At 39.2% G+C, this 25,950-nt stretch overlaps 1 protein-coding gene across 1 annotated transcript in view; it reads left to right on the plus strand.

Moving 5' to 3' along the window:
* Positions 1-17,481, plus strand: part of SLC38A3 (solute carrier family 38 member 3) — a 142,208-nt gene extending 124,727 nt beyond the window's left edge. The window contains exons 12-16 of the mRNA XM_053721165.1: positions 2,537-2,637; positions 9,130-9,254; positions 10,200-10,344; positions 10,426-10,529; positions 11,282-17,481. Of these exons, the coding sequence (XP_053577140.1) occupies positions 2,537-2,637; positions 9,130-9,254; positions 10,200-10,344; positions 10,426-10,529; positions 11,282-11,386 (580 nt within the window). The 3' untranslated portion in view covers positions 11,387-17,481. The remainder of the gene's footprint in view (positions 1-2,536; positions 2,638-9,129; positions 9,255-10,199; positions 10,345-10,425; positions 10,530-11,281) is intronic.
* Positions 17,482-25,950: the final 8,469 nt, after the last annotated feature.

Here is a 25,950-nt window from a genome sequence, read left to right on the forward strand (position 1 = left end):
AGTGTTTTCAGTGCTTGCTGGGAGCTGTATGCACAGTGTTTTCAGTGCTTGCTGGGAGCTGTATGCACAGTGTTTTCAGTGCTTGCTGGGAGCTGTATGCACAGTGTTTTCAGTGCTTGCTGGGAGCTGTATGCACAGTGTTTTCAGTGTTTGCTGGGAGCTGTATGCACAGTGTTTTCAGTGCTTGCTGTGAGATTTATGCACAGTGTTTACAATACTTGCTGGGAGCTGTATGCACAGTGTTTTCAGTGCTTGCTGGGAGCTGTATGCACAGTGTTTTCAGTGCTTGCTGGGAGCTGTATGCACAGTGTTTGCAGTGCTTGCTGGGAGCTGTATGCACAGTGTTTGCAGTGCTTGCTGGGAGCTATATGCACAGTGTTTGCAGTGCTTGCTGGGAGCTGTATGCACAGTGTTTTCAGTGCTTGCTGGGAGCTGTTACTGTATGCAGAGTGTTTTCAGTGCTTGCTGGGAGCTGTATGGACAGTGTTTGCAGAGATTGCTGGGAGCTGTATGGACAGTGTTTTCAGTGCTTGCTGGGAGCTGTATGGACAGTGTTTGCAGAGATTGCTGGGAGCTGTATGGACAGTGTTTTCAGTGCTTGCTGGGAGCTGTATGGACAGTGTTTGCAGAGATTGCTGGGAGCTGTATGCACAGCGTTTGTAGTACTTGCTGGGAGCTGTATACACAGTGTTTGCAATGCTTGCTAAGAGTTGTATGCACAGTATATGCAGTGATTGCTGGGAGCTGTATGCACAGTGTTTGCAGTGTTTGCTGGGAGCTGTATGCACAGTATATGCAGTGATTTCTGGGAGCTGTATGCACAGTATTTGCAGTGATTGCTGGGAGCTGTATGCACAGTGTTTGCAGTGATTGCTGGGAGCTGTATGCACAGTGTTTGCAGTGATTGCTGGGAGTTGTATGCACAGTGTTTGCAATGCTTGCTGGGAGCTGTACGCACAGTATATGCAGTGATTGCTGGAAGCTGTATGCACAGTGTTTGCAGTGCTTGCTGGGAGATGTATGCACAGTATATGCAGTGATTGCTGGGAGCTGTATGCACAGTGTTTGCAGTGATTGCTGGGAGTTGTATGCACAGTGTTTTCAGTGCTTGCTGGGAGCTGTATGGACAGTGTTTGCAGAGATTGCTGGGAGCTGTACGCATAGTGTTTGCTGGGAGCTGTATGGACAGTGTTTGAGGTGCTTACTGGGAGCTGTATGCACAGTGTTTTCAGTGCTTGCTGGGAGCTGTATGCACAGTGTTTGCAGTGCTTGCTGGGAGCTGTATATGCACAGTGTTTTCAGTGCTTGCTGGGAGCTATATGCACAGTGTTTTCAGTGCTTCAGTATGCAGTACTGAAAAATTGTTTTCAGTATGCAGTATGTACAGTGTATGTATGCAGTGTGTACAGTGTAAGTATGCAGTATGTACAGTGTATGCATGCAGTGTGTACAGTATGTATGCCGTGTGCACAGTGTATGTATGCAGTAAATATACAGTGTATGTATGCAGTATGTACAGAGTAAGTATGCAGTGTGTACAGTGTATATATGCAGTGTGTATAGTGTATGTATGCAGTATATATACACAGTGTAAGTATGCAGTGTGTAGAGTGTATGTATGCAGGGTGTACAGTGTATGTATGCAGTGTGTACAGTGTATCTATGCAGTGTGTGTAGTGTATGTATGCAGCATATATACACAGTGTAAGTATGCAGTGTGTAGAGTGTATGTATGCAGTATGTACAGTGTAGGTATGCAGTGTGTACAGTGTAGGTATGCAGTGTATACAGTGTAAGTATGCAGCGTGTACAGTGTATGCATGCAGCGTGTACGTACAGTGTAAGTATGCAGTGTGTACAGTGTAAGTATGCCGTATGTACAGTGTATGTGTGCAGTGTATGTATGCAGTATGTACAGTGTATGTATCCAGTGTGTACAGTGTATGTATGCAGTGTGTGTATGTATACAGTGTAAGTATGCAGTATGTGCAGTGTAGGTATGCAGTGTGTACAGTGTAGGTATGCAGTGTGTACAGTGTATGTATGCAGTGTATGCAGTGTATGCAGCGTGTACAGTGTAAGTATGCAGTGTGTACAGTGTAAGTATGTAGTGTGTACAGTGTAAGTATGCAGTGTGTACAGTGTAAGTATGCCGTATGTATGCAGTGTGTGCAGTGTATGTATACAGTATGTGCAGTGTATGTATACAGTATGTGCAGTGTATGTATGCAGTGTGTGCAGTGTATGTATGCAGTATGTACAGTGTATGTATACAGTATGTGCAGTGTATGTATACAGTATGTGCATGCAGTGTGTGCAGTGTATGTATGCAGTATGTACAGTGTATGTATTCAGTATATATACACAGTGTAAGTATGCAGTGTGTACAGTGTAAGTATGTAGTGTGTACAGTGTAAGTATGCCGTATGTATGCAGTGTGTGCAGTGTATGTATACAGTATGTGCAGTGTATGTATACAGTATGTGCAGTGTATGTATGCAGTGTGTACAACACATGTAATCCTTCTGTTTTCCAGCCCCTCCAAGACGAAGATGCAGAAAGTGTCTAATATCTCCATCGCTGTCATGTACTGTATGTATTTCCTGGCTGCTCTCTTCGGATACCTCACCTTCTATGGTATGTCCTAGTCAGCTGGCACTCTAGTGATGCTTAGTATCTGTATACAGTGCTGCAGCTAGAGTCTGAGAGTCTGTCTGGCCTGCCCCCCCCCCCCCCCCCATATGTATGTTTTCTAAATCTTTCCAGCTATTTATCTTTTGCTTCCTTTACTTTCCAGTCCTTTTTAGATTGCATTGTGAAGTTACAATATACTTTCTCTGTTCTGATCCTTACTGTTTCAACCTCATATTTCCCTTCTCTGTCTGTCTCTCCCTCTCTGATGTTTACTAAAGTTCTCATTCCATTGACTCTCTATATCCCCAACAACAGTGAACCACCACCCCCTGCTCTCGTAAACCTATCATGCTAGAGCAGAGTCTGTCAATCAACCATGAGGAACACTCAGAGGGCACTATAATTACCTATCGCCTTATTATATGACGTTAGGAAGCTATATCATCAAACAGATATAAAGGCTTCCTGCTTCATCAGTTCAATAAAACAATTATAATGAGCTTTTCTACAGTACGAAAAATAAGCAAAAGTTAAAGGGACAGTCTAGTCAAAATTAAACTTTCATGATTCAGCTAGAGCATGTAATTGTAAACAACTTTCCAATTTACTTTTATCATCACATTTGCTTTGTTCTTTTGGTATTCTTTGTTGAAAGCTAAACCTAGGTAGGCTCATATGCTAATTTCTAAGCCCTCAAAGTTCGCCTCTTATCTCAGTGCATTTTGACAGCGCTAGTTCATGTGCGCCATATAGATTAAAAAAAAATCTCACTCCTGTGGAGTTATTTATGAGTCAGCAGTGATGGACTAAAATGCAAGTCTGTCAAAAGCACTGAGATAAGGGGGCCTACTGCAGAGGCTCAGATACAAGGTAATCACAGAGGTAAAAAGTGTATTAATATAACAGATAAGGAGCAGTCTGCAGAGGCTTAGATACAAGGTAATCACAGAGGTAAAAAGTATATTAATATAACTGAGATAAGGAGGCAGTCTGCAGAGGTTTAGCTACAAGGTAATCACAGAGGTAAAAAGTATATTAATATAACTGAGATAAGGAGCAGTCTGCAGAGGCTCAGATACAAGGTAATCACAGAGGTAAAAAGTATATTAATATAACTGAGATAAGGAGCAGTCTGCAGAGGCTCAGATACAAGGTAATCACAGAGGTAAAAAGTATATTAATATAACTGAGATAAGGAGCAGTCTGCAGAGGCTTAGATACAAGGTAATCACAGAGGTAAAAAGTATATTAATATAACTGAGATAAGGAGCAGTCTGCAGAGGCTCATATACAAGGTAATCACAGAGGTAAAAAGTATATTAATATAACTGAGATAAGGAGCAGTCTGCAGAGGCTCAGATACAAGGTAATCACAGAGGTAAAAAGTATATTAATATAACTGAGATAAGGAGCAGTCTGCAGAGGCTTAGATACAAGGTAATCACAGAGGTAAAAAGTATATTAATATAACAGATAAGGAGCAGTCTGCAGAGGCTTAGATACAGGGTAATCACAGAGGTAAAAAGTATATTAATATAACTGAGATAAGGAGCAGTCTGCAGAGGCTTAGATACAAGAGAATAACAGAGGTAAAAAGTATATTAATATAACAGATAAGGAGCAGTCTGCAGAGGCTTAGATACAAGGTAATCACAGAGGTAAAAAGTATATTAATATAACTGAGATAAGGAGCAGTCTGCAGAGGCTTAGATACAAGAGAATAACAGAGGTAAAAAGTATATTAATATAACTGTGTTGGTTATGCAAAACTGGGGAATGGGTAATAAAGATATTTTCTATCTTAATAAACAATAAAAAAAAATAATCAAGTAGACTGTCCCTTTAAAGGCCCTTCAAAATGTAAAGTAATCTCTAAACCCACAAATACATAATTTTGTTTGCTGCTAATCGTGCACGTTTTTTTTTCAAGATCAGGAGATTGTACACGAATGCAAAATAAGCAGTTTTGCAATATAAATCTAATAGCAAAAATCCTTCATGTAAAGGTTATTACTGTTTTTTCGGGTCATACACACATATGCTGCGAGGGCCTTTGCACTGGTATTCTATGTATGTATTGTGTCTGACTTCATTTGCTGCTTACTCTCTGAGAAGGTGTGGTGTTTGCATACTGTGCATGGGGCCGTCACAGCATATGTGCGTATGCCCCTAAAAAAACAGTAATAACTTTAAAGGGACATAAAACCCCAAAAATGTATTTCTTGATTCAGATAAAACATATAATTTTAAACAACTTTTACATTTACTTCATTGTTTTGTTATCCTTTGTTGAAAATCAGGCATGTAAGCTCATGAGTGTGCACGTGTCTGCAGCACTATATAGCAGCAGATTTGCAACAATGTTATACATTAGCAGGGGCACTAAATGGCAGCACTATTTCCTGTTATGTATTGCTTCAGGCACGTGCACGCTCCCTACCTAGGTATCTCTTAAACAAAGAATATCATGAGAACAAAGCAAATTTGACAATAGAAGTAAATTGGAAAAAAATAAATAAATTGTATTCTCTATCTGAATAATGAAATATTTTTGGGGGGGTTTAATGTCCCTTTAAAATGCACCCCTGCACATTTCCTTTTAATCTTTCTACCCCTTTAATGTCTGCACTTAACCAGTGACAAGCAAAGAAGACTTTTTTATTTTTTTTATTTTGGTTATCAAATGAAGCGGAATGTGTATTACTACCTGGCACAGGTTGCTTATAATATTTTCTCAAAAGATTCAAGTAATTTATTAAAGGGATATTGTGGTCAAAATTGGAATACACTTATATGAATTAAATCTTTAGATATACACATATTTACAATATTCACTGTTTTAGTGTTAGCATTTTTCTCTGCACATGCACGTGAAGCATTGCAAGATATTCTCAGTGCACCAGCATATTAAATAATGCAGCTGCTCAGAGCGCAAGTAGGGTTTGTATTATGTCAGCAATTATTCAAATTCAGTCACTATCACATGATACAAGCACCTTAGACTCTCTGAGTAACTGCTGTGTTTAAAATTCTGGTGCACGGAGCACTCTTGAAACAGCTATAGTTTTACTGGAAGCATTTCTGCTAAAACATATACATTGCTAATATACTTCTATTCGTAACCGAAATCTACCCGTGTGTATTCCAATTTTGTCTGAACTGTCCCTTTAAGAGACATTCCATGAACTGTGTTGCAATAATTGGATATTTCTCCATCAAATTCACTACTAAGAATATTCTGAAGGGCTTTGGTCCTTTAACACATTAAACACAAAAGACGCCATTACGTGATTGGCAGACAGTGAGAAGAACATTCAACGGGAGTGTGAGAAACTCAGCGCACTGCCAATTACCCTCAGTCGGTTGGTAGGTGCATTGAATAAAGAGACTCCTGATGAATAGGAAAATACTCAATGAACAGCAGTGTTGTATATAACATTCAGTGCTTTTTTTCAAGAGGAAATTTTTTTTTTTAACTGTTCCTTTCATGATTACAATAACATTTTTATTTTCATACTTAAAGGGACAGTCTAGTCCAAAATAAACTTTCATGATTCAGATAGAGAATTTCATTTTAAACAATTTTCCAATTTACTTTTATCACCAACTTTGCTTGGTTCTCTTGGTATTCTTAGTTGAAAACTAAACCTAGGAGGTTCAAATGCAAATTTCTAAGCCCCCTCTTCTCTCAGGGCATTTTGACAATTTTTCACCACTAGAGGGTGTTAGTTCATGTGTGTCATATAGATAACACTGTGCTCACGCACGTGGAGTTCCAGTGAGCCAGCTCTGATTGGCTAAAATGGATGTCTGTCACTGAAATAAGGGGGCAGTTTGCAGAGGCATTTTGACAATTTTTCACCACTAGAGGGTGTTAGTTCATGTGTGTCATATAGATAACACTGTGCTCACGCACGTGGAGTTCCAGTGAGCCAGCTCTGATTGGCTAAAATGGATGTCTGTCACTGAAATAAGGGGGCAGTTTGCAGAGGCTTAGATACAAGGTAATCACAGAGGTAAAAAGTATATTAATATAACTGTGTTAGTTGTGCAGAACTGGGGAATGAGTAATAAAGGGATTATCTATCTTTTTAAACAATAACAATTCTGGTGTAGACTGTCCCTTTAAAGGGACATTCTACTTAAAAAAATATTATTGTTTAAAAAGATAGATAATCCCTTTATTACCCATTCCACGGTTTGCGTAACAAACACACTTATATTAATATACTTTTTACCTCTGTTATTCCCTTGTATCTGAGCCTCTGCAGACTGCCCCCTTATCTCAGAGCTTTCGACAGACATGCATTTTAGCCAATCAGTGTTGACTCCTAAGTAACTCCACAAGAGTGAGCACAATTTTTTTTATCTATTTGACACACATGAACTACTCAGTGCATTTTGACAGTTAGCCACTGCTAGTTCATGTGTGTCAAATAGATAAAAAACTGTTAGTTTATAAATCAGTTTGAGCCAACCTAGGTTTAGCTTTCAACAATGAATATCGAGAGAACAAAGCAAATTTGATGATAAAAGTAAATTGGAAAGTTGTTTATAATGACATGCCCTATCTGAATCACGATAGTTTAATTTTTACTAGACTGTCCCTTTAAAGATATGAAAGTCAAAATTAAAGTCTCAGATAGACCAAGCAACTTTACGAGTCTTTATTCAATTTGCTTCTATTATCAAATTAACTTTGTTTGGTATCCTTTCTTGAAAATATCTAGGTAGGTTCAGAAGCAGCAATGCACTACTAGTACCTAGCTCTGGTGACTACACACATATGATTCTTATTATTGACTCAGCAGATGTGATCAGCTAGCTCCCAGTAGTGCATTGCTGCTCTGGAATTGACTTTTGTATATGCATGGGATCATTTACATTTGAAATAGAATCATGTTTGCAATACGTCGATTAGCAAAATGCTGCTAGTAAATGTCATTACTGTATTCCAGGAGCATACGCACATATGCTGTGAGTGCCCGTGCATCAGTATTCAAACACTACAGCTTCTCAGAGAGTCCGCAGAGGCTTGTATGACATTTATTACATGACGGTCGTATATTGATCCTCTAGTCACACATAGCATATGTGCGTATGCTGCTAATAGCTTTTATTAGAAGTATTTTTACTAATGGAAGTATATTACAAAAATGCTGATATGTTAAATGGAATGCCCCACCCACATTTCAGTTTCTATCCCTTTAAATAGTTACATGCAAACAACAGTGCGATAAAATACACTCTTTTCTTTACACTTTTATGAAGGTATGGTCAGGGGTTCTATTTTTTAGGGGGACCATATACGGAGGAGTTTTCTGATAGTACTGTTTGCTCCGTGCTCTGTCTGTAAATAAGGGAGTTCACGCTGCAGGATGACGTTAAATAATGTAAACATTGCCTCCCGGAGCCGTTGCTATCTGTGTGTCCATATCTGCTCAGGATAATTTTATGCATGCTCTGAGCTGCCTTGCTGTATGTGTTAGATATTTCAGGTAAATGATACAATTAATACATTTTCTCTATATTTTGCATTAATCAGAAATACAATAAATAAGAAGCCCCTTTAACGAATCAGCGAAAGAGCAAATTAATTTAATTTATGTTTTCATGTGATTAAAACTGTTGCTTTAAATGCGTGAAAGGCTTCACCTTTACGATAGATTATAACAATCCAGCAATGTCTCGTGTCTGATGATTGACTCCTGTGTCAGTTAAAGGGACAGTCTACTCCAGAATTTGCATTGTTTAAAAAGATAGATAATCCATTTATTACCCATTCCCTAGTTTTGCATAACCAACACGGTTATATTAATACACTTTTTACCTCTGTGATTACACTGTCCCTTTAAGCCAATCAGTGCCCTCTCATAAGTAACTCCACGGGCGTGAGCACAATGTTAACTATATGGCACACATGAACTAACTCCTTCTAGCTGTGAAAAACTGTCAAATGCATTCAGATAAGAGGCAGCCTATACAGGCTTAGAAATTAGCATATGAGCCTACCTAGGTTTAGCTTTCAACTAAGAATGCTAAGAGTACAAAGCAAATTTGATGATAAAAGTCAATTGGAAAGTTGTTTAAAATGTCATGTCCTATCTGAATCATGAAATTTAATTTTGACTAGACTATCCCTTTAATAAGTATGTAAGCTTCACTTTTATTCTTAGCCTGACCTCTTTAGGGATTTAAAATTATAACAAAGGTCCCTGCCTGCCAATTTTCCCTTAATTCTCAGTCATCTTGCTGCTGGCTTGCCTTACCAGTGCCATTATACACACACAATTAGACATTATTTTAAAACAATGTTTTTGTGCTGATGGTGGCTTGTAGCAGTAGCTCTAGCTACTACTTTTACTGTAAGTTTAATCTTTAATTAGTGTGTCCCATAATCATCACCTGACTATGTTCCATCCTGTTTTTTTGGGTATGTTAACCCCCTATATCCTTATCCAAGCTCATCCTCTCACTCTCTTTCCCGGTGTTTAGATCACGTGGAGTCAGAGCTCTTGCACACCTACAGCTATGTGGATCCCTTTGACATCCTGATACTATGTGTGCGAGTGGCAGTACTTATAGCTGTCACACTTACGGTGCCCATCGTCCTCTTCCCGGTAAGGGCACTAAATAAGTTATAGCATTATGTGACAATAGGGGTTATCATGGGGGAAATGTGGTTCAACAGAAGTAGTAAGAGGAAGGATGGTCATATATATTGCAATAGGAGGCATTATAGGGAGGTTCATACAGAGCAATGAGGTATTTACGGATGTTTTTATAGAACAAAATATGAGGTATTACAGGGAGGTTTATATAGAACAATATGAGGTATTACAGGCAGCAAGAATAGGAAGTTATATGGAGAGCAAAATGAGATGCTGCAGGAGTGTGAGGCCCTGTAGGAATGTGAAGCGCCTCAGGAGTGTGAGGAGCGGCAGGAAGGTGAGGCGCTGCAGGAGTGTGAGTAGCTGCAAGAAAGCGAGGCATTGCAGGAGTGTGAGTAGCTGCAGGAATGTGAGGCGCCTCAGGAGTGTGAGGAGCGGCAGGAAGGTGAGGCGCTGCAGGAGTGTGAGTAGCTGCAAGAAAGCGAGGCATTGCAGGAGTGTGAGTAGCTGCAAGAAAGCGAGGCATTGCAGGAGTGTGAGTAGCTGCAGTAATGTGAGGCGCGCAGGAGTAGCTGCAGGAATGTGAGGTGCTGCATGAGTGTGAGGTGCTGCATGAGTGTGAGTTGCTGCAGGAATGTGAGGTGCTGCAGGAGTGTGAGTAGCTGCAGTAATGTGAGGCGCTGCAGGAGTGGGAGGCATTGCAGGAATGTGAGGCGCGCAGGAGTGGGAGGAGCTGCAACATTATGAGATGTTGCCAGAATGTGAGGCGCTGCAAGAGTGTGAGTAGCTGCAGGAAAGTTAAGCGCGGCAGGAGTATGAGGCGCGGCAGGAGTGTGAGGCGCTGCAGGAATGTGAGGTGCGGCAGGAGTGTGAGGCGCTGCAGGAGTATGAGTTGCTGTATGCAGTATCTCAGTAGACTGCTCCTGTTTTCTAATTGCTGTCCTCTATGGTTAGGTTCGCCGTGCCATCCAGCACATGCTGTTTCAGAATAAGGATTTCAGCTGGATCAGACACACACTTATCGCAGTGGTACTTCTTACTCTTATTAATCTTCTTGTGATCTTCGCCCCAACCATTCTTGGCATCTTCGGGATCATCGGTGAGTGTCTCCTGTAATCCCAATGCTTATGCACCCAGAACACATTGTCACAGCCTTCACTAACCAAGCATTTATTTACAGGCGCCACCTCTGCCCCGTGTCTAATATTCATCTTCCCAGCTGTCTTCTACATTCGGATCATGCCCAAGGACAGAGAGCCAATGAAGTCCCCACCCAAGATCCTGGTGAGTTAACCAATACTGTGACCACTCTGGTGGGCTGACTACACCCCAATCTCTTTCCCTCACTAATATGTTCCTCAATATCATTTACTCATCAAAATAATATGTATATACCCTATCTATGTACCTGATAATTAATAACTCGCCGTCATGGAGAGAAATCAGGCAAAATTGTTTGGATTTTTTTAGCATACTGTAAAGTCGGCGTCTGCTTCACATCTAGAACCTGCATAGTGAAATAAACAGTTCTCAGTAGAATCTAATAACTTACAAATACACAATAAAAGACAATGCTGTAGCATTTACTATAAATTGAGCAGTAGAATATTTTCTAGAAAACTTTAAAGTTAATCCAATTTTCCCTCCCCTTGTATCATGTGACAGCCATCAGCCAATCATGTAATGCATATACAGATTTACTGTGCACTTTTGCACATGCTCAGTAGAAGTTGGAGCCTCAGAAAGTGTTCATATAAAATGAATGTGTATATTTTGATAATGAAAGAAAATTGGAAAGTTTTTTTTTAAATTAAACGCTTTATCTAAATCACAAATCTTTAATTATGACTTAAGTGTCCCTTTAAAATTCTTTGAGACACCTCACAGGACTGATGAAACTTCTTAGATAATTTATCCAGAGAGCTTTAGATAATCGGGCCCTAAATCACACACCTTTTTCTTTCTCCTCTGCCCATCAGACTAACTTCTCTTGTTCGCCATTTCGTCATAATATCTTTCTTTTTCTTTTCTTGCAGGCCGCGTGCTTTGCTGTACTGGGTGTACTATTTATGATCATGAGTTTGAGTTTCATCATCATTGACTGGACAAGTGGAAGCAGTAAATCGAGTGGCCACCACTAACCCCTATAGGGACCTCCCATCCCTCATATCATTCTCGTAGCTCCAGGAAGCCTCACTCTGGCACGTCATGTGACACCGCTGCTGGTACATGGCAGTCACCATTGGAATGTGTGATGTCATTTTTATATATATATATACGTACTTCTGGAAGGGTTAATATTTGGGGCGGGATGAGACAATTTGACCCCTGACTTCCCTCCATGAAGAGGTGGCACTAATGTGTCCGTTAATTACTGTAGAAGGGGGAATATAGCAGTAACATATATAGCTGCTAGGAACAGGACCTGCTTCCTTTCTTTCTGTTACCGTGTTTATGGAGCTGCTGTCGTTTCCTGTTTGTCATCTGATAATGGTACAATTCCTGGAAAAAAAGTGCATTTATTGTCAACATTCAAGGGATGAGAGGATGATAAGACTTTCTAGGGGCCCCTCACTATTGGGGCCACTTTTTTATTTTTTTTATTTCATTTTATTTAAAATCTATTCTTCGTGAAAGATATTTCATCTGTGAGCCAGTATATAGGGAAGTATCCCAGAACTAGGCCCCAACAGCACAAAGGTTATGACAGAGAGGAACGTTATAACTTTTTTTTTAACTGTTTCAAGTAAAATTGTGTCTGGAACTTCTGGTGGTCAAAGTGTTAAAGTGACGTCCCTTCCTGTGGTATCTGAATGGTATTTCTGCAGAAGCAGCAAAAACAAAATGGCAGCGGACGTCCTACAGAAGACAAAAACAGAATTGATACATCACAACTTTCGGACTGGCACTGAACAACAGAATATATTATACTGGAAGAACGTGGTGGAGGCTATTGTATGTTGTCTACTAGTACACAATGCTTTGATTCTTTAGCTGAACCATATTCCTGATCTCCAAAGTTTAACAATCCGATAATTGGTAACTATTGTTTCTACTGTTACAGATATAAAGGAGATAAACAGTTATTTGTACCATGAAACACCTCCATATATGGAGCGTAGCACGGAGGGTCCGAGAATCGCTGTATACTATGAGGGGGCGTGATAAGGCTGCAGAAATAATCTACAGCAATCTTCAATTATATTTACATGGCACATCATTTGTGTAATAATATGTTTTTATGATCTGTACAAACATTACAACTTTAAACTTATAGAATAATATAAGAAAGATGAAGATTACAGATCGTGTTTAGTACTTAATCGAATAAATTCAAGCTGTATTGTATTTATGATCAGTATTTATAGGAATGCCATAGAACTATACAATGTAGTGTGACAAAGATCTAAGTGTTTAATTACTCTATACTGTACAATGTAGTATAAAAGAGATCTCTGTATTTAAATACTTAGCAGAATGATCATGCCAACTTTAAATACATTATAATCTGGATCAGTTCTCAGTGGATCTTAAGATACCACAGTATATTTGTAAGCATTGATATGGATACAGCTCAACGTATAACTGTAGCAATCACCTAGGCCAGGGGTGGCAAGCCTATGGCACGAGTGCACGAGGTGCTGGCATTCTACCTATGGACTGCTGCTGTACTGCTTACTTTCAATGTCTGCAGATATAAAAGTTAATAAAAAATGTTTTCAATATTCATGTTAAATATTAGGAATACATTTAATGCCCCTTTAAATGGGAAAAATGGCAGCAATCATAAAGGGATATGAAACCCAAATGTTTTTCTTTCATGATTCAGATAGAGCATGTAATTTTAAGCAAATCTCCAATTTACTCCTATTATCACCTTTTTGTTCTCTTGGTATCTTTATTTGAAAAAGCATAAATGTAAGCTTGGGTAGCACTTGCTTACTGGTGGCTACATTTATTGCTGCCAAACTCAAATAGGTTTGCCCCCTCCGGACCTAAGCGAACAAATGGTAACAGATCGCACTGTACCCTTATACTTTGTTACTATATAGACAACACAATATGTTCATGATCAGCTGAACTACACAGATCAGTGTATTATCATGCATGGAGACACTTACTTAAAGGGACATAATACTCATATGCTAAATCACTTAAAACTGATGCAGTAGAACTGTAAAAAGCTGACAGGAAAATATCACCTGAGCATCTCTATGTAAAAAAGGAAGATATTTTACCTCACAATCTCCTCAGCTCAGCAGAGTAAGTTCTGTGTAAAAAGTTATACTCAGCTGCTCCCAGCTGCAGGTAAAAATAAAAAAAAATGAAGAAATGAACAGCAGCCAATCAGCATCAGCAGTGCTGAGGTCATGAACTCTTACTGTGATCTCATGAGATTTGACTTAACTCTCATGAGATTTCATAGTAAGCTTCCTTTACCTGATTGGTGAAATAATATGAGAGTGCACGATGCTAGTCCCTTCAGCTGTCCCAGGACAAACACACTAAAATGCTGCTTAGAAATCCTTTACAATGGGAGGTGGCTACTGAGGAACTTTTGAGGTAAAATATCTTTCTTTTTTACATAGAGATGTTCAGGTGATATTTTCTAGTCAGCTTTTTACAGCTATGCTGCATCACTTTCAAGTGTTTAAACATTTGGGTATTATGGCCCTTTAAAGAAGCATTACATTTGTGTTTTTGGACTAAGATGTAAAAATGTATTACAGTTTGTTTTGTGCTAAATGTTTTGTTAATGTTTGTGGGCTGTTTCACTGTTCGCCAATAAAGGTGTAGGAGTTGCCCATATCATCCAGTGATCAATCTATAGTACCGAGATGTGCACAAATATACATTTCCTATTAGTTTCCAAATATATTTAAAATATTTCTATATATCATCATACCTCCTAACATTCCCAGAGGCTTTCAGAGTCAAGGAAGCAAGGGGGCTTGTGGGAAGTCACCTACCAATGTTTTTTGGACAGAGTTACAAGAGAGGCAGAGCAGCAGGTGTGCTATGGGCGTGGCCGGTGTCGGAGGTTGGGCATGTTATGGGCGGAGCCAGGCAGTTGGGAGCTCTGACATTTATACTAGGGTGGAAAAATATCACTATAGTTTACAAGGCAGGGAAGAAAAGTTACTAGTCCACTTAAAGGGACATGGAAGTAAAAATGAATCATTCATGACTCAGATACATTCACTTCTGTTATCTTTGTTGAAAAGCATGTAGGTAGGCTCAGGAGCAACCATGCACTACTGAGAGCTAGCTGCGGATTGGTAGCTACACACATATGCTTCTTTTCATTGGCTCCTCAGATGTTTTTGTTGCTGCTCTGGAGCTCACATTAACCACGTGTTTAACCCTTTGCAAGGGTTGAACACAAAGTTATACACAAGCACTATTGCAATAATAAAATGCTCTGACACATTAGGACCTTTTCTTTTTCATTTTTTTATGTCCCTTTAAAATTAAAGATAGGAAAAAGGTCATTTTGTTTTACTCGGCCAGGACGAGTGGAAATTTCCAGCCCTGTGATACATACATTTCCATATTTAATTTCCTGTTGATAAAGTTGTTTATTGGTAAATTATGCAAAATAAATAAATACATTAGGAGTGTGTGACTAGAAACACCTGGTGCGGATAAGGAAAAACGGAGGCATAATGGTAACTTTTTCTATAGTAACCATTTTACCTGACAGATATTGGTACCTCTACATTTCCAGTCCTGTATATAAGGACAATAGGACTATATAAGGACTATAGGGGCCTATTTAAGCACGTGCGAGCGGATAAGATCTGATATTGTGGATCATGTCCGCTGCACATCGATAAATGCCGACAGCCTACGCTCTCTGCATGTATCATTGCACCAGCAGTTCTTGTGAGCTGCTGGTGCGATGCCGCCCCCTGCAGATTTGCGGCTAATCGGCCACTAGCAGGGGGTGTCAATCAACCTGATGGCATTGGATCGGGTTGATTTCTGGCGATGTCTGTCCGCCGCCTCACTAACTTGTGTTTCTGGCGAGCCTTCAGGGCATACGGAGCTTGGTAAATAGGCCTCTAAGTCTGTAAAGAAATAAATCACATGTATAAAATGAGGAAGGATTAAGAGTTTAAAAAGTTGCTGCTATATAATCAGGTCACGTAAGCTATTGGTCACAGCCTCCCGGGGAATATAGTCACTTTCCCACTGTCACTATGACACACAGCACTTAATGAGAATGCAGAACAATGTTTTAAATCATTAATATTCGGCACAAAGCTGTCCGGAAACAGCAGAATACAGGGGACAGTGTGACAGAATGAGGCCTACAGGGGAAATCATAGAAAAGACAGAACACGGGCATGGGAATGGTTGCAGGAGAAACGGGGGGTTGTGTCATAGGACATAGTGGGGGCACTGTGGCATTAGAGAGTACATTTATGTGTGACAAGGCAGCACAAAATACAGTGTAATAGTGGGCAGGACATATTGTTACATGAGACAGGGAGAGTGCATGTGTATGGGGTGACAGGGAGAGTGCATGTGTACGGGGTGACAGGGAGAGCGCATGTGTACGGGGTGACAGGGAGAGCGCATGTGTACGGGGTGACAGGGAGAGCGCATGTGTACGGGGTGACAGGGAGAGCGCATGTGTACGGGGTGACAGGGAGAGCGCATGTGTACGGGGTGACAGGGAGAGCGCATGTGTACGGGATGAGAGGGAGAGCGCATGTGTACGGGGTGACAGGGAGAGCGCATGTGTACGGGGTGACAGGGAGAGCGCATGTGTACGGGGTGACAGGGAGAGCGCATGTGTACGGGGTGACAGGGAGAGCGCATGTGTACGGGGTGACAGGGAGAGCGCATGTGTACGGGGTGACAGGGAGAGCGCATGTGTACGGGGTGACAGGAGAGAGCGCATGTGTACGGGGTGACAGGAGAGAGCGCATGTGTACGGGGTGACAGGAGAGAGCGCGTGTGTACGGGGTGACAGGGAGAGCGCGTGTGTACGGGGTGACAGGGAGAGCGCGTGTGTACGGGGTGACAGGGAGAGCGCGTGTGTACGGGGTGACAGGGAGAGCGCGTGTGTACGGGGTGACAGGAGAGAGTGCATGTGTACGGGGTGAAAGGAGAGAGCGCATGTGTACGGGGTGACAGGGAGAGCGCATGTGTACGGGGTGACAGGGAGAGCGCATGTGTACGGGGTGACAGGGAGAGCGCATGTGTACGGGGTGACAGGGAGAGCGCATGTGTACGGGGTGACAGGGAGAGCGCATGTGTACGGGGTGACAGGGAGAGCGCATGTGTACGGGGTGACAGGGAGAGCGCATGTGTACGGGGTGACAGGGAGAGCGCATGTGTACGGGGTGACAGGAGAGAGTGCATGTGTACGCACACATATACACATAATGTCATACATAAACAAACAAACACATACACAGATAGCCTATGAAGACAGATATTAGATTCAGCCATTACTGATGAAACATAAGTGGACAAGAGTTCTCTTTATAGTACATTTATAGAATTAACCTCTTCATTGCCATCATTCTATTTACATTGTTATTTAATTAAACACTTGGTTTCTATATAAATTCTATACCATCCATATTAAAGACTAAAATGTATATATATTTAATGTTAACTAAAAGATGTCAGGAAAGTAATGCTACAGTATCAGTTGTATACTTCCTACTAATGCTTACTGGCTAACAATGACAACTCCCACAATACTATTGGTGGAAAGAAGCACACTTCTGTAAACCTGGCACGAAAATATTCCTTTTTTTCAGGACAGGAACATGTGTTTAAACAAACTGTAAAACATGTTGACTTGAAATGCCTTCCTTTTGCTTTGAAAAATAAGAATATTGACCATTTAAATGGATGATATTTATGTTTAGTAAGTGCTGTTAGAAACCCTCTTCCCTTATTGTTAGATGGAAATGTCAAGTGTGCCTCTGTCATATTCCTGTGACATGCGCTTTCTGATGACATCATCACCAGCAAATGTTCAAATTTCTAATTTATCTTATGTTTAGGTTTCACTTTTTTTTAACTACTTTGTAATAATAGAAAGCTTTAATGGTCTGACCCTCCCCAGTTAGTTTATATGGCAGGGTGGGAGGTTAATATTGTTATTTAAAATTATAATTTAATCAGTTGTTTGTGGGAGAAGGGAACTGTTTATACAAATAAAGTAAATCTTTGTATGTGATAACAAATAAATAAAATCCGTGAATATAAATGATTATATAGCTTTTATTGATATATATATTTATATATTATATTTATTTTATAAATTTATATTATGAATAACCCTTAGCAATGAATTTGTGCTAAGGGGTTACAATGAACCTTTACAGGGACAGTCAAGTCAAAATGAAACCATCATTACTACCTAAACTTAGGTAGGCTTATATGCTAAGCCCTTGAAGACCGCCTCACAGTGCATTTTATTAGCTTTTCACTGCTAGATAGTGCTGGTTCATGTGGGTGATATAGTTACTATTGCGCTCACTTCTGTGGAGTTATGCATGAGTAAGCACTGATTGGTTGAAATCCAAGTTTGTAAAAAGCACAGAGATAAGGGGCTGTCTGCAGAGGCTTAGATACAAGGTAATCAGGTATATTAAAATAACAGTGTTGGTTATGCAAAACTAGAGAATCTCATAACTATCCAGGTTAACATGACAACCCTATCTAGGCGTGCACAGTAAAAGTACAAAAAAAAATCTGTTCACTTACACATACACCTTTGACCTTTCTCTATTTAATTCTGCCGCAAAACCTTTTTTTTTCATTACCTTTGCTTATTTGGAGCTAAGCTAAATTTGCTTCTGCAGAAAGTAGGGTTTGCCACTGTTAAGTTAGCAAAATCTTCATTTTTTGCCTTCAGCAGAAATGATAAGACAACAAATTGCAAAATAGGAAGAGAAATGCAGCAACGTTAGGCTTATGAAACCTGTCATGTGCTCTTTTATTTTTCAGGACTGGAAAATCTTCCATATTCACACTTAAATTACAGGACGAGGGAGCAAAATAAATAATTAAATTATATTGTAAAGTTGTTTTACTGTTATATTTATACATTTTGTATTACTTCAAATTGTTTACCGTCCCTTTAACTGATAACCGTGAAACAATACATTTTTTTCTAACATTATACCCGTGGCTAGCGATGTTGTTTGCAGATTCAAGAACTCTAAAAAGGCAAATGATGTTTGAGTTTGTCTATTGAAAAATAATTGCAGCAAACAAGATGTTAATTTAAAAATGTTTAGACCTGGCTATGTTATTCTATATCAACACAGCAAACAGGTTTTGTAATTACAAAGTCCTGGGCTACATCAGTGTAAACATTTCTTATAATGCCGGCTTGGCACATTTAATAGTTTCAGTTAGCTATTTAAAATTGCACATGTGCAAATCAACGGTTGCAAGTAGGAAAACGTATTCACAAGTCGATAATGATTGGAGAAACTTAACATACCAAATATACATGCCATAGGTGGGCGGAGCTTGGTGGCCATATGATGAATATTTAAATGTTTTGTGTACTTCTTACAAGCTTATAGATGTGGGACCAGTTGCAGGATGCCTCTCTGGTATGTAACAATAAGTAATCAAAATTATGTATTGGGTCTAGACTGTCCCTTTAATATAAATGAGTAATCAGCTTATAAAGCAAGGCAGTGATGAAACTATAAACACATTACTTTGGGTTCTCCCTAAACTGGCTGCTAAAATAAACCTAACGCATGCGCAATGTCTATCTCCCTGTCAACCGCGATCTGCTAAAATAAACCTAACGCATGCGCAATGTCTATCTCCCTGTCAACCGCGATCTGCTAAAATAAACCTAACACCTAACGCATGCGCAATGTCTATCTCCCTGTCAACCGCGATCCCCCGCCGCAATCCATAATAAAGTATTTAACCCCTAAACCGTCGCCATCTACATAAACTAACCCCCTACTGTGAGCCCCTAAAACCGCCACCATCTAACTGATCTATCCCCTAATGTGAACCCCTTACACCGCCGCCATCTATATTAAAATTATTAAGCCCTAATTTAATCTACCTACCCCGCCGCCAGCTATATTATCTATATTAACCCTAAGTATATTATAGTTAATATAGTTATTACATTATATATATTAACTATATTAACCCTAATTATATTAGGGTTAATATAGTTAATATAGTTACTATAGTATTTATATAAACTATATTAACTCTATCTAACCCTAACACCCCTAACTAAATTCTTATTAAATAAATCTAATTCATATTATAAACTAAAATATTCCTATTTAAATCTAAATACTTACCTATAAAATAAACCCTAAGATAGCTACAATATAATTAATAATTACATTATAGCTATGTTAGGGTTTATATTTATTTTACAGGTAAATTGTTAATTATTTTAACTAGGTATAATAGCTATTAAATAGTTATTAACTATTTAATAGCTACCTAGTTAAAATAATTACCCAATTACCTGTAAAATAAATCCTAACCTAAGTTACAAATACACCTACACTATCAATAAATTAAATAAACTACAAATATCTATCTAAAAATACAATTAAATAAACTAAACTAAATTACAAAAAAAAAAACACTAAATTACAAAAAATAAAAAAAGATTACAAGATTTTTAAGCTAATTACACCTATTCTAAGCCCCCTAATAAAATAATAAAGCCCCCCAAAATAAAAAAAATTCCCTACCCTATTCTAAATTAAAATAAGTTCAAAGCTCTTTTACCTTACCAGCCCTTAAAAGGGCCTTGTGTGGTTCAGCCAATCGGATTGAACTTGAATCTGATTGGCTGATTCAATCAGCCAATCAGATTTTTCTACCTTAATTCCGATTGGCTGATAGAATCCTATCAGCCAATCGGAATTCGGCGGACGCCATCTTGGATGACGTCATTTAAAAGAACCTCATTCGTCGGGAAGTCGTCGTGCCGGAAGGATGCTCCGCGGAGGAGGAGCGAAGTAAGAAGATTGAAGATGCCGATTTGCTTGAAGACGTCGCCGATGGAAGAAGACTCTCTGCCGCTTGCTTCAAGACATCGTCCGGATGGATGAAGACTTCACTGCCGCTTGCTGGAACACATCGCCTGGATCGGTTCGGCCCGGCTGGGTGAATACAAGGTAGGGAGATCTTCAGGGGGGTAGTGTTAGGTTTATTTAAGGGGGGTTTGGGTTAGATTAGGGGTATGTGGGTGGTGGGTTGTAATGTTGGGGGGTGGTATTGTGTTTTTTTTTGCAGGCAAAAGAGCAGTTTTCTTTGGGGCATGCCCCCACAAAAGGCCCTTTTAAGGGCTGGTAAGGTAAAAGAGCTTTGAACTTATTTTAATTTAGAATAGGGTAGGGAATTTTTTTATTTTGGGGGGCTTTATTATTTTATTAGGGGGCTTAGAATAGGTGTAATTAGCTTAAAAATCTTGTAATCTTTTTTTATTTTTTGTAATTTAGTGTTTGTTTGTTTTTTGTAATTTAGTTTAGTTTATTTAATTGTATTTTTAGATAGATATTTGTAGTTTATTTAATTTATTGATAGTGTAGGTGTATTTGTAACTTAGGTTAGGATTTATTTTACAGGTAATTGGGTAATTATTTTAACTAGGTAGCTATTAAATAGTTAATAACTATTTAATAGCTATTATACCTAGTTAAAATAATTAACAATTTACCTGTAAAATAAATATAAACCCTAACATAGCTATAATGTAATTATTAATTATATTGTAGCTATCTTAGGGTTTATTTTATAGGTAAGTATTTAGATTTAAATAGGAATATTTGAATTAATAATATTAATATTAGATTTATTTTAATAAGAGTTTAGTTAGGATGTTAGAGTTAGATAGGGTTATTATACTTAATATATATATAATATAATAACGATATTAACTATATGAACCCTAATATAATTAGGGTTAATATAGTTAATATATATAATATAATAACTATATTAACCCTAATATAATTAGGGTTAATATAGTTAATATAGCTGGCGGCGGTGTAGGGGGATTAGATTAGGGGTTAATACATTTATTATAGGTGGCCGCGGTGTAGGGGGATGTAGATTGTAGGCAAAAGAGCAGTTTACTTTGTGACATGGCCCCGCCAAAATTCCTTTTAAGGGCTGGCAAAAGAGCTGTTACTTTGGGGCATGCCCCGCAAAAAGCCCTTTTAAGGGCTGGCAAAAGAGCTGTTACTTTGGGGCATGCCCCGCAAAAAGCCCTTTTAAGGGCTGGCAAAAGAGCTGTTACTTTGGGGCAATGCCACGCAAAAAGCGCTTTTCAGGGCTATTTGTAGGGTTAGACTTAGGTTTAGTGGTAGGGATAGTTTAGTATTTTGGGGGTTAAATAATTTAATATAGATGGCGACGGGGTAGGGGGATTAGATTAGGGGTTAATAATTTTAAAATAGATAGCGGCGGGGTAGGGGCTCACTTTAGGGGGTAGGTAAGGCAGATGGCGGCGGTGTTAGGGGCTCACTTTAGGGGGTTATAGATTTAATATAGCTGGCGGCGGTTTAGGGGTTAATAACTTGATTAGGTAGCGGCGGGCTCCGGGAGCGGCGGTTTAGGGGTTAATACATATTTTATTGTTAGGATAGTGAGGGGGGATAGCGGATAGAGGGTTAGACGTGTCGGGCTATGTTAGGGAGGCGTGTTAGACTTGTCAGGCTATGTTAGGGAGGCGTGTTAGACAGTGCGGGTGATTTAGACTTTAGTCAGGTTTTGTAGGCGCCGGCAGTTTCTAACGTGCCGCAAGTCACTGGCGACGCCAGAAATTTGTACTTGCGCAGATTTCTGGACATCGCTGGTTTGTCAGACTTACGGCACGTTAGCATCTGACGGCGCCGTATATGGGATAGCTCGAGTTGCGAGCTGAAACTGCGGGCGATGCGGGTTCCCTCGCTTGCGCCGCAAACTACGATCTATATCGGATCACGCCCCAGATGTCCGAGATCTCTTTCTAAGATGTTGCCCAAAAACTCCTCTGCCTCCCTCACAGCAATTCTACTAATTAAAGTACAGTTTAGCAGGTGTGTCTAATCTCGTGTCAATCATATTATTTTGTAGCAAGCATGTAGCAAGATAAACGAATATTCTCACAGCAGAACATAGCACTATCTCTCTTGAAATGTGACTTCCCACCTAAAACTAGAAAATACAAAATCAAAGATAGAAGCCCTAGCAGTGAAATGATACATCACAGTATTTTATATATTAATAAATAATATCTACAAACAATATAACTGAGAATATGAAGACATAAAAAGCTGATATATAATCTATTTGGCAGTTCAAAGGAGATAACATTTTTTTTAAATATTTATAGTTAAAGGGACATTGTACATTAGATTTTTCTTTACATTATGTTTTTGCTTAGTTTTTTAATAACATTGTGCTGATATTCAGACTCCTAACCAAGTCCCAACATATCAGATGAAGACCCAAATATACAGACTCCTGCTTGCTCCTGTTTGTGTAATGGGTCTTTTCATATGCAGGGGAGGGGCTGCTATTACTGCTTTCCCAGCCCCTTTCAGTAGGTGCCCCAGTCTAACCTCATCAACAGTGCTAAACTGGCAGCTTCTAAGTAAGTTTTTTTAAAAGGGTTTATCATGGATATTTACTGTAGATCAGTATCCGTGCATATTGTTTATAGTAGGGTCTATTACATGCAGTTATATGAAAATTGGTGTACACTGTCCATTTTGAAAGGCATATTTATGCTTATTTAAAGCTAATGCAATACACTTCACTGCAGTATAGAAGATAAGTAAAATAATACAAATGAATAAAAAAACATTGTAAAAGGAATTGATCCCAATTAATCTGAGCTTTAAGGTCTACAACAATGAGGTTTAGCAGGGTTTTAGTGCTAAATAGCAAGATATGAAAGGTACCTCTAACCCTAGGAAGTATTCCCTTTAAATATGTAATAATGTTTGACATAATTTCCATAATAGAATTAACCTGCATGTATAAGTGTAAGCTAAGTAGTGTGTGTGTGTGTATCTGCATGTATAAGTGTATGCTATGTAGTGTGTGTATCTGCATGTATAAGTGTATGTTGTGTAGTGTGTGTGAATCTGTATGTATAAGTGTAAGCTATGTAGTGTGTGTGTAGCTGCATGTATAAGTGTAAGCTATGTAGTGTGTGTATCTGCATGTATAATTGTAAGCTATTTAGTGTGTGTGTATCTGTATGTATAAGTGTGTGTGTGTATCTGCATGTATAAGTGTATGCTATGTAGTGTGTGTGTGTATCTGCATGTATAAGTGTATGTTGTGAAGTGTGTGCGAATCTGTATGTATAAGTGTAAGCTATGTAGTGTGTGTGTAGCTGCATGTATAAGTGTATGCTATGTAGTGTGTGTATATCTGCCTGTATAAGTGTATGCTATGTAGTGTGTGTGTGTATCTGCATGTATAAGTGTATGCTATGTAGTGTGTGTGTGTATCTGCATGTATAAGTGTAAGCTATGTAGTGTGTGTATATCTGCCTGTATAAGTGTATGCTATGTAGTGTGTGTGTGTATCTGCATGTATAAGTGTATGCTATGTAGTGTATGTATCTGCATGTATAATTGTAAGCTATTTAGTGTGTGTGTATCTGTATGTATAAGTGTGTGTGTATCTGCATGTATAAGTGTAAGCTATGTAGTGTGTGTGTATCTGCATGTATAAGTGTAAGCTATGTAGTGTGTGTACATCTGCCTGTATAAGTGTATGCTATGTAGTGTGTGTATCTGCATGTATAATTGTAAGCTATTTAGTGTGTGTGTATCTGTATGTATAAGTGTGTGTGTATCTGCATGTATAAGTGTATGCTATATAGTGTTTGTGTGTGTATCTGCATGTATAAGTGTAGTGTGTGTATCTGCACGTATAAGTGTATGCTATGTAGAGTGTGTGTATCTATTAGGGCTGGGTGATATGGGTGGAAAGTCGCGATTTTAAAAAAGAAAACGCAATTGCAATTTAATCGCAATTTTCTTATAAATTACTAGAACACCTTAATTTTGCACATGTGACGGGTTTCTCCCTCTGAGCAGTCAGTGTCCGTGGGTTGGTCCCGGGGAGGAGGGGCTGGGCATAGACTGGGATGGAGGTTTGTAGCATGAGAGTGGCCCATCGGAATTTAGCACCGACACAACACCGGCTTTTTCATTACAGGCGGTGCTGTGGGATCATGATACTTCCTGTTCTGTCACTACAGAGGCAGCTTAGAAAATACTATTTCAAATTAAAACACAGTGCATAATAAAGCTGCTAAGTGATATATAAACAATGTATAACGTATGGCACTTGCTAACACTTCAATAAACACATGAGGTGCATTTTTATTTTCCATACGTATACTTTATTAGCATTTAGCCTCTCAGCTGCCTCCCAGGGACCTGAGTGCAATTTAAACAGAACAAGTTAATATTCACATGTGAAGATGTGGGGCTCACAGGAACTGTAGTGACAGAACAGGAAGTATCATGATCCCACAGCACCGCCTGTAATAACAAAAAGTCGGTGTCGTGTCGGTGCTAAATTCCGATGGGCCACTTTAATGCTACAAACCTTCCCAGTCTATGTCCCGCCCCTCCTCCCCGGGGACCATCCCAGGAACGCTGACTGCTCAGAGGGAGAGACCCGTCACGTGTGCGCTCAGGATCTTCTCTTCAGTCGCCGCTAAGCCTGTTCACATGGGGCAAGTGATGTCAATTCTGGGCGGGGCTAAAAATCACACTCCCGTGACGGTTAATCGCGGTCTAAAACCGCATATGCGGTTAATCGTGCAGCCCTAGTATATGTATAAGTGTGTGTGTCAATCTGCATGTATAAGTGTAAGCTATGTAGTGTGTGTGTGTATCTGCATGTATAAGTGTATGCTATGTAGTGTGTGTATCTGCATGTGTAAGTGTATGCTATGTAGTGTGTGTGTGTATCTGCATGTATAAGTGTATACTATGTAGTGTATGTGTGTATCTGCATGTGTAAGTGTATGCTGTGTAGTCTGTGTGTATCTGCATGTATAAGTGTATGCTATGTAGTGTGTGTGTGTGTATCTGCATGTATAAGTGTATGCTATGTAGTGTGTGTGTGTATCTGCATGTGTAAGTGTATGCTATGTAGTGTGTGTGTATCTGCATGTATAAGTGTATACTATGTAGTGTGTGTGTATCTGCATGTATAAGTGTATACTATGTGGTGTGTGTGTATCTTCATGTATAAGTGTATGCTATGTAATATGTGTGTGTATCTGCATGTATAAGTGTATACTATGTAGTGTGTGTGTATCTGCATGTATAAGTGTATGCTATGTAGTGTGTGTGTGTATCTGCATGTATAAGTGTATGCTATGTAGTGTGTGTGTATCTGCATGTATAAGTGTATGCTATGTAGTGTGTGTGTATCTGTATGTATAAGTGTGTGTGTGTATCTGTATGTATAAGTGTAAGCTATGTAGTGTGTGTGTGTGTATCTGTATGTATAAGTGTGTGTGTGTATCTGCATGTATAAGTGTATGCTATATAGTGTTTGTGTGTGTATCTGCATGCAAAAGTGTAAGCTATGTAGTGTGTGTGTGTATCTGTATGTATAAGTGTGTGTGTGTATCTGCATGTATAAGTGTAAGCTATGTAGTGTGTGTGTGTGTGTATCTGTATGTATAAGTGTGTGTGTATCT

This window comes from Bombina bombina, chromosome 7 (genome assembly GCF_027579735.1).
Source record: "Bombina bombina isolate aBomBom1 chromosome 7, aBomBom1.pri, whole genome shotgun sequence".
NCBI classification, from domain to species: Eukaryota; Metazoa; Chordata; class Amphibia; order Anura; family Bombinatoridae; genus Bombina; species Bombina bombina.